At 42.7% G+C, this 14,421-nt stretch overlaps 1 protein-coding gene across 6 annotated transcripts in view; it reads left to right on the top strand.

Annotated features, from left to right (window-relative positions):
* trim36 (tripartite motif containing 36) overlaps positions 1-14,421 on the top strand; it is a 34,938-nt gene that overhangs the window by 6,656 nt on the left and 13,861 nt on the right. For 3 of the 6 annotated variants that reach the window (XM_030416847.1, XM_030416842.1, XM_030416843.1), the window contains 8 exons: positions 519-753; positions 7,229-7,309; positions 8,341-8,687; positions 9,419-9,565; positions 11,515-11,610; positions 12,545-12,682; positions 12,832-12,947; positions 13,969-14,090. In XM_030416847.1, coding sequence (XP_030272707.1) covers positions 519-753; positions 7,229-7,309; positions 8,341-8,687; positions 9,419-9,565; positions 11,515-11,610; positions 12,545-12,682; positions 12,832-12,947; positions 13,969-14,090 — 1,282 coding nt within the window. Of the gene's footprint in view, positions 1-518; positions 766-7,228; positions 7,310-8,340; positions 8,688-9,418; positions 9,566-11,514; positions 11,611-12,544; positions 12,683-12,831; positions 12,948-13,968; positions 14,091-14,421 lie in introns of all 6 variants that reach the window. The other 3 variants (XM_030416844.1, XM_030416846.1, XM_030416845.1) reach the window with 2 other exon arrangements.

Below are 14,421 nucleotides of genomic sequence, written 5' to 3'. Positions count from 1 at the left end.
TTACTTGAGGGTTCCCACTTTCTGCTACTTCATACTTGCACTAGATTTATTTGATGACCGATCGTGTTGCAGATTCGGATCATCCGGTGCTGATCGGTCATTAGTAACTCAGTCAGATGGTCACAGTGGGGACTGCAGCCGCTTGCATCAGAGACAAAGTATTGCACTTTTTAAATCAGTGCGTTTTATCGGTGATCGCTGATAATCAGAACATTGCTAGATATCGGCCAGACAATCTGTCTACCCCCCCAGTGTTAAATAAGAAATCATTTAATCAGACGGTATGTGGTTTAAATAGCTTTTCCAGGGATGCAATGTGCGAGACAGGCCTTCAGCCACAGTTACAGGCCACAAATCTGGGTACGAAGTGAGCTAGCTTGTTGTGGGTGTTTCTGATCACGACCCATGTCAAAGTCTACATCGTCAGATCCCCAGCAGCAGCAGCAGCTGAGGTGCTACCTCCATGTAAAACAGCCTAAATGTTAAGCGTCTTCTGTAATCCTGCCTCCCATCACCAGGTCCCGATCAAGAACATCGAGAGGGAGCTGATCTGCCCCATCTGTAAGGAGCTCTTCACCCACCCGCTGATCCTTCCCTGCCAGCACAGCGTCTGCCACAAGTGTGTCAGGGAGCTGCTGATGCTCAACCATGAGGACTCCTTCGACGCCGGCTCCGAGTGCTCCCTGCCGGGCAGCCCCAGGTCCAGGGTGCCGTCCCCCTCCATGGAGAGGCTGGACAGGCTTGTGAGATCAGGTGGGTCTCGGGGTAAGGAACCAAAATATACATTTTTCTGTAGGTCGAATAAGTTTGTTCTTTTTTTTTCTCACAGGAGGGATTTTATTGCGCACAGCTTATTGTGCGGGGCGGTGGGGTCACACATTTCACAACAGCGTATGGAGGCATTAGCAGGCAGTGATCAAGCTACTGTTGCGAGTTGACATGTGAGCTAATGGAAGATAATAAGCAGGCGATGCTTGCACGAGGAAATGCAAGCATCGAATGCGTCTGCACCATCTGCCAGTGGGATTAATATCAGTTGTTTCTAACTTCCTGTTGCATCGTTTCTCTCCAAATTCCCATAACTTTGCATTCAACAGGTTTCAGTGGCTGCAGCCTGGGATTTACCCCGACAGACGAGACAAAAGGCTTTTTTCAAATGATAAAGAAATATGCGGTTACAGATCGAAACCGGAGGGCGTATTTGATTACCTAACATACTGAAAGAGTTGGAGGACTTCACGAGCAAATAAGCAAACTTTCAGCCAATGCAAATGAAAGATTAATGGGGAATAAACCCGCGGAAACTCCGAGCGAGACAAAGCATCTCTGTATTGTGTTATATCTGTGTTTTAATGTGGTGAGGACACCTCCCCTCCTCCCTCTCTTGTCCCAGATAAGCAAAAACAAACATAAAAAAAAAAAAATGATTTGATAATTTCACCGCTCAGCCATAACATTGTCAGTCGTCACTTTTTTTTTTTTTTTCTCTAATCCTGTCTGCTTTTACAGGCTTCATTAAAGAGACAGCAGAGGAGCTGACACACTGTAGTTTTTTATCTCCACAGAGAAAAGAAATGTTGACAAGCTCTCTCAAGCCCCTAATTGTCTTCACCGTCTGCCTCCTAATGGCCCGGGGGGGCCATCGAAACATCCCCTTCAATCGTGCGAGGGCGTCGCGTATTCACTTGGAAACGTTTCAGCTATCATTTTCACCGCACCTTTTTTTAATCGGATGTAGAGGCATATGTGTTTTGCGTGGTATGTACACGAGCGCACAGAACACATCTGTAAGCTCCTTTAAGGCTTTTTAAACTCTTAAAACCAAGCTGAGCTGCAGGAAGGGAGGAGGAGGAGGAGGAGGAGGAGGGGTCGGGTGCAGGTAGCTGAGTTGGCTTGTCACAATATTTTTTTCGCGTTCTCTGCTAAACGCACGGCGCCGCTGCAGCCGAGCCCAAGCAGGTCAATGTCTGAGCCTGGAGAGCAGCACAATGGGGACACAAGGCTGCCTTTCTGCCCTTTTTTGAGAGCTCTGGGCTACGAGCCATTTACATACAGATGTCGTCTCATTTGCACTCTTGTCCAGTCTGGTCGACCGAACCAGAGCTGTGTCCGACATCAGTACTTGCATACTAACTCTAACCCAAGTACATTAGGGCGGATACTAGTAAAATGTTATTGTGTTTAATGGATACAGATACGCATCAGCATTTGTAACAAAATCCGAGGATGCAGTTTCACAATTGCAGCTCAACGATAAGCACTGCTGCCTCTACATCCGTATCCATCATCTCATATATTTTTACTTCTTATTTGTTTTTGTTTTTTTGCACAAAATCAGCACACAAACCCAGCTGGTAGTGTGTGTGTGTGTGACCCGCTGTCGCCGATCAGTCATATCATCTGCAAAGAAAGCACACTGATCTGATGACTTTGAAAACTGTGACTAGAGACGGAGAAGGATTCTGCATCGGAGCCAAAGTAGTTCATTTTGGATGTATTTTAACGGGAGTCTGACGCCAATTCTTAAAAAAAAAAAAAAAACATTTTAGTTTACTGATTATATACACTTTTTTTCCCACAATGCAATGCACAAAGGAAAAGCTTTTTGATGATGTTTAGACTGCTACAATACTGCTAATATGTGTAGCGTGACACTTTGTCTATGCTTGGTACTGTATGTGATCGGTATGGAGCTGGGACACAACTCAGGACTTGGCAGAGGGGATATAAATATCCACTGTAACACTTGGGATCAAAAATGTAACTTATTCTATAGGTTTGTGCTGGAAGTAAACACTAATGCATATTCAGTAGCTGAGTCTCAAATCCATATTACACACTTAGTCTAATCAGGCGTTTTGAGTATGTGGTGAAAACACATGACTTTGCAGAAAGGAAATGTAGAAGCTGCTCACAGCTGAGCAACAAAATGAGCTCCAGGAACACTTCAGAAAGAAATTCAAGTATTTTATTATGTAAAGAATTATAGAAGTTTGACGTCCGATTGATTTAAGTTTCGGATAACTTCTTGTATGTGTGCAGTATGGATGTGGGATACAGCAGGGTGATTTCCCTAAAGTAGAACGGTTTATGTTTTGAATCAATGGACCATGTTACATGAAACCGAGCACCAAGTAGCCTCGGAGCAGCGCTGAGAATCTAAACCAGAGGACCGGAGCTAAAAGATCCCCAGAGGTACAGTGAGGTGAACCTTTTTTTTTTTTTTTTTTTTTTTTGGGAGCCATTCAGCCATTCACTGTTCAAAACCACTGAGACCGAGCTCCCAAACACAGCCTCCTTCATTCAGACTCCCCCCTTTTCAACCTGAATGAGTTCATTCTTCACTGGCAGGGCTGCATCTGTTGACGTCGGGAATAATCAAATCCTGCTTTTGAGTAAACAAATGTCACGCCTGTGTGTGCACATAACTCCCACCTCGGTTATTCTTATATTCTCAATCCGACTGATTGTGAATTGATGTACATTGTTCAAAGTCATTTTAAAACCTGATTTGATTTGCAGTTAATTTAGCTGAACCTCTACAAAAACGCTAAATTAAATTTGTCAACATGAACTATTCACAAGTTCTTGACAAGTGGAATTCCCCTGGGGGATTATTCCTGAAGGTCGCTCCCGTGTTAAGTGCATTTAATGAGCGGATTACATAACATTTACATTCTCTGTGTGTTTTTTTTAGAATATTCAAGAAGTCTCGAAATATGAGAACTTTAAATCCCAAACAGGGAAAAAAAAAACTGAGTATTTCTGCCAACCGCCTCCAACACGGGGTGATCAGATCGCTGGTAGTCATGGTGAAGCAACCTGCCTGTAAGGAATGAATGAGGGATTAGATGAAGGGAGAGAAAAGAGAAGACTTAAGGCTATATTTATCAGTGTGCAGCCGGGGCGAGCCCGTTGTGTTTGGACAGAGGAAGGCGGTCACTCAAACTTCATCAGCATTGTTATTCAGCTTCATGTTTTGTTTTTTTTTCTCATGTTTCTGGGTCTCAGACGGCATGATACATTTATGTTCGACAGCTAACTCATGACAGGTGCACTTTAAAGTTTTGTGTAAGTGCTCTTAAATGAAGAGTTTGACATGTTGGGAAATATTCTCATTAGTGTCTGTCTGCAGCAGTTGTGTATGTAGGCTAAATGCTAAGCTACCGTCAGGAAAACGGTCGTATTAGCTGTTTACATGTAGCTTAATAAGCTAACTTTAGCTCCAGTAACTAGTTTGAAAACAATCTCCAGCTAAGTTTTTAATGTTTTCCAGAGGATTCAAAAACAGGAAGTATATAAAGTAGTATGTCCTTTTTTAAAGAGGCAATAAGATATGGCCACAAATTTAAGATTTAAATGTAAAAACAACTAGAACTAGACTCCGATCAGCTAATGGCACCACTTAAATCCACGGCTAACCAAGCTACTTGCTAACAGCAGTTAGTTGCTACAGCAAAGAGTAGCGAGCAACAGTAAACGTGTTTGTTACCCCTTAAAGTTTTGGCCTTACTTTTAAATTCTGGCCATTTCACACAAATCCCACCAGATGCTATGTGCTTATAGATGGCTAGTTAGCTAACCAAGCTAATGCTAGCTCCATGAGCTCCTTATTATGAGCTGACTCATTTTAAGACGGTACCAAAACTACGTGCTTGATAGCTAAATAGGCCTTTTGAAGATGTATCCTGAAAGACTGCATGTCAGGGAACGATATAGTCTGTGTCTTGCTTGATTAATCTATAATGTTAACCTACAAAAGCTTCATATTTAGCTCAAAGACACAACTGTTTTTTCCTTCTCTAACTCATTAAGGAAGCACATAAGTGTATTTCCCAAAATGGCAAATTACGTTGTTTCATTCATTAATAAATAGCCTGAATTACAGAAATGTCAGTTGACTAGTTCTGAAAAACTGGCAAATTCTGTTTTTAGTTGTGTGGATTTGTGCTCGAATATCGACCTTGTGCACAAATCAAGAGTTAACTGTACTTTTTTGAAATAACTGTTCACATCCTGTGTGTATATTTTTAACGATCTGTTTTATATTTCACTCAGAACTGCATTATTAGATTTCTCATCCACGTTGCTTTTGTTTTGGCTTGTAACAATAACTGGTTTCACACATCACTTCTTCACGTTGCTGTTTTTATTTTTCTTGTTGGTCTCACCTCACTTCTCTGTTCATTGCTTGCAGCCACAGTGCGAAGGTCGTTTGGAAGCCGAGGTAGACGCGGCCTCCGTGTTTACGCTAGCTGTAGTAGTGAGTACAGTACTACTAGAACCCCTGTGAAACCCTAGTTTGGTTCTACCTTTTCTCTACTTGGTCTACCTTTAGCCCTGTCAACACGGCCATACAAACTCACACCACTGGGTAGGGACAAAAACGTAACTTTACTGATACCGTGCTTAATGTTAGGAGATAATGGCTGAAATTTAAAAGGCAGCACCTCTTAAAAATGTCTACTGAGCATCCAGATGAAGGCGTTTGAATGATTCTTTTTTTAAACTTTGGTTGAGTAGGTTAGGAACAGATGAGTGAAAGGAAAGGGGAACAGCGGTGATGAGTCATCATACAAGGAGGGTGACTTAAAGAGGAGTAAAGTGGAACAGACGAGGACCGAAGGGAGGTAGAGTCCGCGACGGGGAGTTTGGCAAGTGACAGAAAGGAATTGAAAGACTGAAATTAGTGAGAAAGGGGTGAGGATGTTTCCTAGGAGTTGAAGTAGGACAGGAATGTGTATGTGTGTGTGAGTCCCGGACCCCCAGTGTGTGTGTATGTGTGTGTGTACGCTACCTAAGCTTTGCATTAATTTCGTAGAACATGGCGGGGAGTAACGCCGCCTTATTGAGCGACAGACGACTGCAAGTCTGTGTAGTTTCTGAGCAATATGTTCGGACATGCTAGGATTCTTAACTGTCTCGTTCTGACGGACGTGAGTGTGTGTGTGTGCGCCTTTAGGGCGCTCTTAGGCTTCACTTGACAGTCATTAGTGTTTGATAAACAGTTAGTAAGAACACAGACCTGTTTTAACTGACTTGTAATCATTTTGGGCACGATGAGTTGAGAAGCGTCAGGTTGGCGGCCAAATAAAACAAGACTGAACACTCGATCTGTTGGCCGGTTATTTGACATGCTCAGTGAATGTTTTTAAGATCTCCTCCAAGATTAGATGATTATAAGAGCTACTTAGAAATGTAATTAGAATGACAGAAAACGATCAATCAGTGCTGTCAAGAAGTAAATTCAAATCTTGCATGGCTGTTTTCACTGGATTAACATCGATTCAGAATTATGTTAAGCTATTATACAAACTACGGTCAATCATATACGACAAACACTATCAGAACAAAATGTCGGTACACGTTTTGACAGCAACAGCCTAAAAAAACAATTTTTACTTGCATTAGGCGTGAAAAAGGAATTGAAACCATCCGTGCATACACGACAAGATTTAGTCTTCTAAAAGTATTCAGTTAAATGTGCAGACTGTCTGTCGTCTGTGAGTCTGTGCAGGGGAAAAGAAAACAAGCCCTGTTTGCTCTGCAATGACTCGTCAGTTTCTGCCTGCGACGCTGCAGATCCACAAATCAACTCACAAACACACACAAGTACACACTTTGCTGCAGGCGTCTCCCGTCTGCCTCTGGTTGGCTCACACCTGCCGACCTGACCAGAGAGCCAGAGTCAGAGTGCAGCGTCCCAGCATGCACGTTGACTCGCATGAATATAAAACACACGTACGCGCTCTTGCTGCCTTCGCAGGATCACTCATTGGTTTGATTATGATTTTTCTTCTCTCATCCGGTGACTTCACTCGTCCTAACAAGGCAGTGTCACCTTCATGACCATCGTTAGACTTGAGTTTCTCATCGCATCGTCACACCACGATGTTCAGTTCACCTTTTTTATCATATGAAATCAGGTAGGAAGGGTAACCGATGTGTGGCGGACGAAAGCTCAGTAGTTTCAGTAAGTCATTGGATCGCAGACAGAGTTGGCCTCCGGGCAGTAAACTGTCTCGCACCGTCGCACTCTTTAGCTCAGCTCACGTTACACGGCATGAACATGGCTACACATCCTGTATCACATAGTTTATCTGTTTGCTGTTCTGCCACTGCTTTTCCCTCAGCTGCACCTTTTCTTTTTTTTATTTGCAAAACTGCTGTTTTTGAAATAGTTTTCCTATATCTCGCTTACCTGAGGAGTGTTTGATTTAATTTCCAGGTCCTCGGAAACGAAGTGGAAATTCTGGCTTGCATACTGAGATAAATCCAGCACTCCTCGCTTCCCCTGTCCCCCAAAAACGTGAAGCAATATTTCTGTATTTCTTTTGGATTTGCTGTGTAGTGACTTCAGTTTGCTGGCTTCATACGCGTGTGTGTGTGTGTGGTAACTGTGTTTGGTGACCCCTCCCATTGCTTGCACCTGTGATGTGACCTCATGTAACAGTTCCTCGACTGTGTGTGTGCTGCCTTGTTACGATGCGGCTGCATCGGTAACAAGCACAATATCGTGAGAAACTCTTGAAAGCTGTGTCGCTTTAAGAGGAGCTATTGTCATGAAAATAAGTGTTGATGCATTGAACTGAACGTTTTGATATTACGGTTCAATTGCAGGACATTTTCATTCAAAGCCTTTCGTTAAGTTACATTGCTTGATTTGAAAAATGGTCGTCCATATCTTTATATTCCTCACTCATTTCAGGGAAATTTGATTATTTCCGTTTTTGTCCAGATCATTAAAAGCACTTAAATACTCCTCACTCCTGTTTTGTAAAGTTGACTGACCTGCATTGTAAATCTCTGAGCTCCGAGGATGCCTTCCTCCCCATGACTACCCTGCATCCCATCACTCTCCAATCTGCCCCAGTCCTCTTGGAAAACTCCCTGGACTACTTTTTTCCCTGAATGACAACTGCTCAATAAACTGCCTGTATTGTTGTGAAAGCTCCATGTCTGTGTGGAGTAGTGGTCATTGTGGAAATACAGCAAAAAGGGAGACACACTGAGGCCCTATTTGTGAAGGCATTATCAACTATCAAAGGCATTTTTGCCGTAAGATCATACTTGGCAAGTCTAGTAGATGATGTAATGCCGCTTTTTTTGTGTGTGAATATCAGCCGAGAATCAGTTGAACACAAACCGGGGCTCACATTTTTCAAAGCCCTTATTTGACTCTAAAATATCCCTTCGGTGTAATTTGGAGCAGAAAGGCGTTGTTGTTTAAGAAATAGGGCCTCAGACAAGAGTGGAAACTGGGTGATCCAAGGCTACGACTCCTTATTGCATATGATCTTTTCTCACTTGTTCTTCCTCCGTGCTCTCCCCCACCACCAGGCTCCATCTCATCCCCGGGGTGGCGCAGAGGCTCTGTGACTCCCCGGGTCACCACCATCCCGTGCCCCGGCTGTCAGCACGACATCGACCTCGGCGAGCGCGGCATCAGCATGCTGTTCCGTAACTTCACCCTGGAGAGCATCGTCGAGCGCTACCGCCAGGCGGCCCGCGCGGCCATCGCAATCATGTGCAACATCTGCAAGCCTCCGCAGCAGCAGGAGGCCACAAAGAGCTGCATGGACTGCAAGGCCAGCTACTGCAACGAGTGCTTCAAGCTGCACCACCCCTGGGGCACACCCAAAGCTCAGCACGAGTATGTCGGTCCCACCACAAATTTTAGGCCCAAGGCAAGTACCATCCCTTCCCTATCGGCTGTTTATTACCTAAAGGGTTTCTTTCAGTTGGACTTTGAACATCTCTTGGGAGATAAGTTGTCGCATGAGTCAGAAATGAGGATGAGCGAGTATAGATTTGTCCTGTTTCAGTCTGTAAATGGTTAAATATTGGAAATGTTTCATAAGGAATCAGATGACCACGATGACTAAGAAGGTGAACGCAGGCAGCAAGAAATCTGTCACCGTCTGGCTTTTTTGAAAAGTTATGATTAATTGCTAATCAGGAAGCTGCTTCTCTGATAAGTCAACCCGATGTAGATGTTCCCACTTGGACATATTTTAAGCAGAATAGGGCAGTATTGTTTTTAAGGACTTCTCACATATCACACTTTTCTCTACATCTCCTCCTGTGAGCACTTTCATAATACGAAGTCTTGTTGGAAACTTGAGTTACTGGATTTTATCAGTAAATTGCTCTTTCCAGTCCCTTTGGTGATCAATTCAGACGAGGATCTTGGCAGTAAAAAGAGCGCTGATTCAAATTCTATTTTAAGTCGCAGGAAAATGAACCGCAGAGAGCTGGCTGGATGTTTTTTTTTGTTTCTCCAATAAAGGTCATCTTCCTGTTTCACTTCAGCTAGTGTTTGATCACAGCAGTGTGTGTTTTAAGTTAAGTTTGTGTGTCTGTATGTATCTTTTGTGTGTGTTGTCTGTGATTTTAACTTGCTGTTGTTCTGTCTCAGGTGCTCATGTGTCCAGAACACGAGATGGAGAAGGTGAACATGTACTGTGAGGTCTGCAGACGACCCGTGTGTCACCTGTGTAAGCTGGGAGGATCCCATGCCAACCACAAAGTCACCAGCATGAGCAGTGCCTACAAGATCCTCAAGGTACCACCTTCAGACTCTGTTACGCTCTGAGCAGAGACAGGTCGGCTACCTGTGGGTTTCAGTTGAATACACTGGAATTTTGTGGTGTTGTTCTTATCTGTGCTGACTAATGAGTAATTTGCAGTCTAACATAATACTGGCTTATGATAACAAGGATTAAACTGAGTTTGAACTCAATGCCACTGTTAACAAAGACTTGAAGTGGAGTCGCTGCCAAGGAAAGCAGCCTCAGAGCTCAGATTTTCTGCTATTTTGTGATGATCGGCAGGTTATAAATTGTACTACTGGCTTTATCATCCTCTGGCATTTAACCCCCCCTCTTTTATGATATGATAATTATCTTATAGGAAAAAAATGCTCATCTTCAAGTTCACTATTCCATTTTTGTTACTATTAGAATAAGTTTACATGCTTTCCTGCTGCAAAAACTGTCCAGTGCTGCAGCATTTTATCCCCCCCGTGTCTGAAATGCTCTGATAGCTCCTGTCTCTTCAAAGCCCCTCCCCCCGTCTGCTCTGATTGGTCAGCTCACACACGCCCGAGCTACAACTGCTAATGGCAACAGAGCAGCTCCGCTGAATCAATTCTTACACACCAAACTAGCTGCTAGGATAAATCATGCAAATGTGTCACATGGTGACGGAGTGTGATGTCATGAAGTCATGAAGTCAAGAAGAGACTTCTGACGAGATGTTCAGGGGCAGTGTTTTCTGTGGGAGAAGAGAGCTTCTGTTGAGCTTTTAGACTTTGAAAGATCTTTTACATGCACATTGACCTATAAAACACTGAAGGAAAGAAAAATATGAGAAAGCATAATGGGTCTCCTTTAAGTTTACATTAGGATCCCTTTTAATGCAGATTGAGTTCACTAGACTTACAAAACTGCATTTAATTACCTGGAACTAAGAAAAAGCCTTTCGGTGGGTAACAGCTTTCCATTCAGTGGGATTAATGTTGATTGGTAGATTAACTATTTAACAAAAGGGGCTCTCGAGCTGTTTTTTTTGCTGGAGGTTGAGGTTTTCATCTCCTGCTGTAAAATTAATGCCTGACCTGTACCTGTGCTGGCATGCACCCGACTGTAGATATCAATCTCTTCTGTTTGGAAACTGGAAGCCAGGCTTGCTAAGTGTTAACACTAATTGGTATCGTGTGTGGTCACCAGATTTCTTTTTGCCACTTAGCAGAATTAAGTTCAATCAGTTTGAGTGTTTGGTTAACTTTATATGGAGACAATAACGTCAGGAGATTGTGTTTTAGGATTGTTCGGTTGCTATGACAGCTCCAGCCAACACAAGAACACATCAGAACTTTAACAGAATAGGTGTAGAGGGAAATATATCGACCCGTCATTTAATCTCGTTAGTACACTTCGTCTAGCTCTGTGGTTCAGCAAGTTGAGGCAGAATCTGTGTGAAATTGAATCTTCCTGTCTGTGTTGACACAAACACTGTGGTGCTTAATATTTAATGAGGCCATTTGTTCCTCATCATTTTGTGCGCGTTGTACCTTCAAATAATTGTATCCGATGTCCTGAACAGTCCGGGAAGCCTTCCTCAGCCGGCAGTGGTGTGGGTTTCAGTTGCTAAGAGCAGTAACGCACTGTCATATCGTTCTGACACTACAGTGAATGTTGTTTGACGTGCTGCAGCTCCTGAAACGGGCTCCAATGCCGCATCATTCAGGGTCATGCAGGACAGTCTACTCACAGAATCAATCAGGGAAATCTAATATTCACATTGCAGCTGCAATATAAATATGAGGGGAAGTAGTAGGAGAAAGATATCGCACTCTGCTCCTTAAAATAACACAAAGGTTTATGGACTTCTTTATGCATTTCTTTTCTGTAACAGTCGTGTAAGTTATATCTTGCTTGTCATATTGGTGCTGTGTCACTGTGAGACCTCATTAAACTCACTTTTTATGCTGCTGATCTTTTCTTTCAACAGGAGAAGCTGGCCAAGAGTATCCATTACCTCATCAGCAAAGAGGACCAGGTCAGGACTCAGATTACAGATCTTGAGCAGCTCATCAGTCAGACCGAGGTGAGAGAGCTGAGTCACGCTGCGACATCTCCAACATCCTTTTCACTTCAAAAAGATGTACTTTTCTCACTCAAAAAATTTTCCAGCATGAGTTTATATTTTATGTTGAATTCTTTGATGCACAAATTGTCTTTTTTCCCTTTTTTTAATTTTAATTTTTCTGTTTTTTTTAATCAACCAAAAGATCCGATTTCTCAAGTAGTTTTTATTGCTTTTTTCACTTGAATTATCTCATTTTAAATCCACTCCTCCTTCCTTCAAAATGCCTTTCGCATGTGTTAATTCCTCTGCATAGCTCTTTTCTTACCGAATACAAATACTTAAAAAGGCCCTCACAAAACCAGTCTGTGAAGTCAAGAAACAAATACACATTCTGTTTACAAAAAAGGAAGGCCACTAAACAAATAGTATGCAAAGAAGGAAACAAAAGATTTGCTTACTGGTGTCTCTCACGCACGTCTGGGTTTCAGCCACTGAGGTTGTTCCCCTTTTACTTTGATGCTGTTTGTAAATGGATAGTGTTTGAATACACCTACGCCTTTTTAGAGAGGAAGATCAATAGTCCTAACTATGTACTTAAGTCGTGTTAATCTAACTTTAAAGCTTCTACTTTATCAAACATGTACTAAAAAAATTTACAGTGAATCCCATAACTTTTCAGTGTATTAATGTCCATTAAAGCTTCCATACAATATAATAACACTTATGCTATTTAATCCTAGTTGAATACATGAAAACAGGACTGACACTCTTGACTCAATACTCCTGTAAGCATAGTTAGTTTTACGATAATATACTGACGACGCACTGATGCTCTACTGACCCTTCTGAAGATGTGGTTAAAGTGCAAGTCATCATTGGGGGGAAGTAATATGAAAAGAAGATTTGATTTTCTTTGTGTACATTTGACAATAAACTGATCTTCTTCTTAAAGGAAAATGGCCAGCTAGCAGAGCGTCAAGCCAACGAGCACTTTGAGCGTCTGTTTGAGACTCTGCAGGAGAGGAAGTCTGAGATGCTGAGGTCCATTGAACAGTCACGAAACCGACGCCTGGACCACCTCAAGGCCCAGGTACGAAAAACCAGGACTCAATCCTATGTCTCTTAACTACTCCTCTATATACATGTTTCCTTCACTCGTCATAACCCTACCTGTACCCTTACTTTGTGAGATTTACAAAATACCAAGAGGCCCGGACTTTTTTTTACATTGTTCCCCAGGTGGAGGAGTACCAGGGCATGCTGGAGAACAGTGGTCTAGTGGGCTACGCTCAGGAGGTGCTGAAAGAGACGGATCAGTCCTGCTTCGTACAGACTGCAAAGCAGCTGCACACCAGGTAGAGCTGGCTGACACCTACAACCACAACATATAGTGGTATTTAGAAATGTATTTTTACTCAGATCTTACATTGCACTTAAGATGTTTGAGAAAACCTCCTTGAGCAGACCGATTTTTGAATGTAGGCAAAACCGAAAATTTAGGGCAACAATCCAGCGAATAACTTTCACAGACATTGCTGATATCTGCCTTCTAAAAAACATACCAGGAAATGTGTAACTAAACTGTAGTATGACTGTAAAATGTTTAAAACTTTAAGTGCCTCTCTGTACTCACTGGGAACACAGTAATTTAGAGTTGAAGAGTGCACTTAAGCATCTCTCTGGTGTCTTGAAGTTGTCCTCCTTCGCCCTCATAACAGGAAGGTGAGCCAGCACTTCAGCTATCACCACTAATATCCTGACTATAAACTGCACTCAGCTGTCAAATGAATAATTAAGCGGCTGAGTAATGATCACACCGTTCCAAATTCATCACAAACTCCAGAAGCTAAAATTGATCATTCTAAAGTCTGTCATGATTCATTTTATAACGCCCACACACAGTTAAACACGGGCGACGTCGTCCTGCTCCTCAGTGGATTTCTCAGGTGTGATCCGTTCTGTTTTATTTTAGTGTTGAGCGCATTATGTGTTTGGGTGACTGGAGTGTGTCAGGAACACACGACGCCACGTGCACAGAGGTTACCGACCTAAAGGGCAGTTGAGGAAAGCCTCACGCCGCAGTGTCCAGTCAGGTGACGGTTGTATTAGTGTCTTCTGCTCTGAGCTGACTAATTGATCTCCATTAGCAGCTTTGGATAATCAGTAAACCTTTTTCACTCTCGGGATCATGACCCTGGTCTGCACAGTTTTCAGCTGTTGACAGGATTTTAATCCTCTTTTCACTTATGGAAGTCGATATAAATAAAATCACAATCACAGAAATGGCGCTAGAGTGCGAAATTAGATTATAAGCCAATCACGATAATATTCCATGAGAGTATTTTGTCACGTTTTGCTTCCTTGTTTGTTTCTCAGGATCCAGAAGGCCACGGAGTCTCTGAGGACCTTCCACCCGTCAGCTGACCCCTGCTTCGATGAGTTTGTGCTGGACACATCCAGAGAAGAGACTCTGCTCAAAGAGATGTGCTTTGGTGGAGGTACAACTGATTTATTTTTCAATTTAAATGTTGTACGATGAGAATGAAAGAAAGTTAAGAGAATAAGGCCTCAAGAAAAACAACTGTTACCTTTTTAAAAACTAAAAAAAAGTAATATCTCTGTTTGAATCCTGCAGCGGTTGCATGTTTTCAGGCTGTTTTGTGACCTCCTGTTTTTAAGGGGGTCTCTGTTCTCATACATTGTTCCACTGCAGTGTTTCCACACGTCACATCTCACAGACGAGACTCTGTGTTAAAGGACAAGCTGCAACGAGAGCTTGACCCAAAGCGGCTGGAAAGAGTGACCGTTACTTCATGTCAACGAGATATG

The sequence above is a fragment of the Sparus aurata genome, chromosome 5 (assembly GCF_900880675.1).
Source record: "Sparus aurata chromosome 5, fSpaAur1.1, whole genome shotgun sequence".
In the NCBI taxonomy this organism is placed as follows: domain Eukaryota; kingdom Metazoa; phylum Chordata; class Actinopteri; order Spariformes; family Sparidae; genus Sparus; species Sparus aurata.
This window is presented reverse-complemented; position numbering and strand designations above follow the sequence as displayed.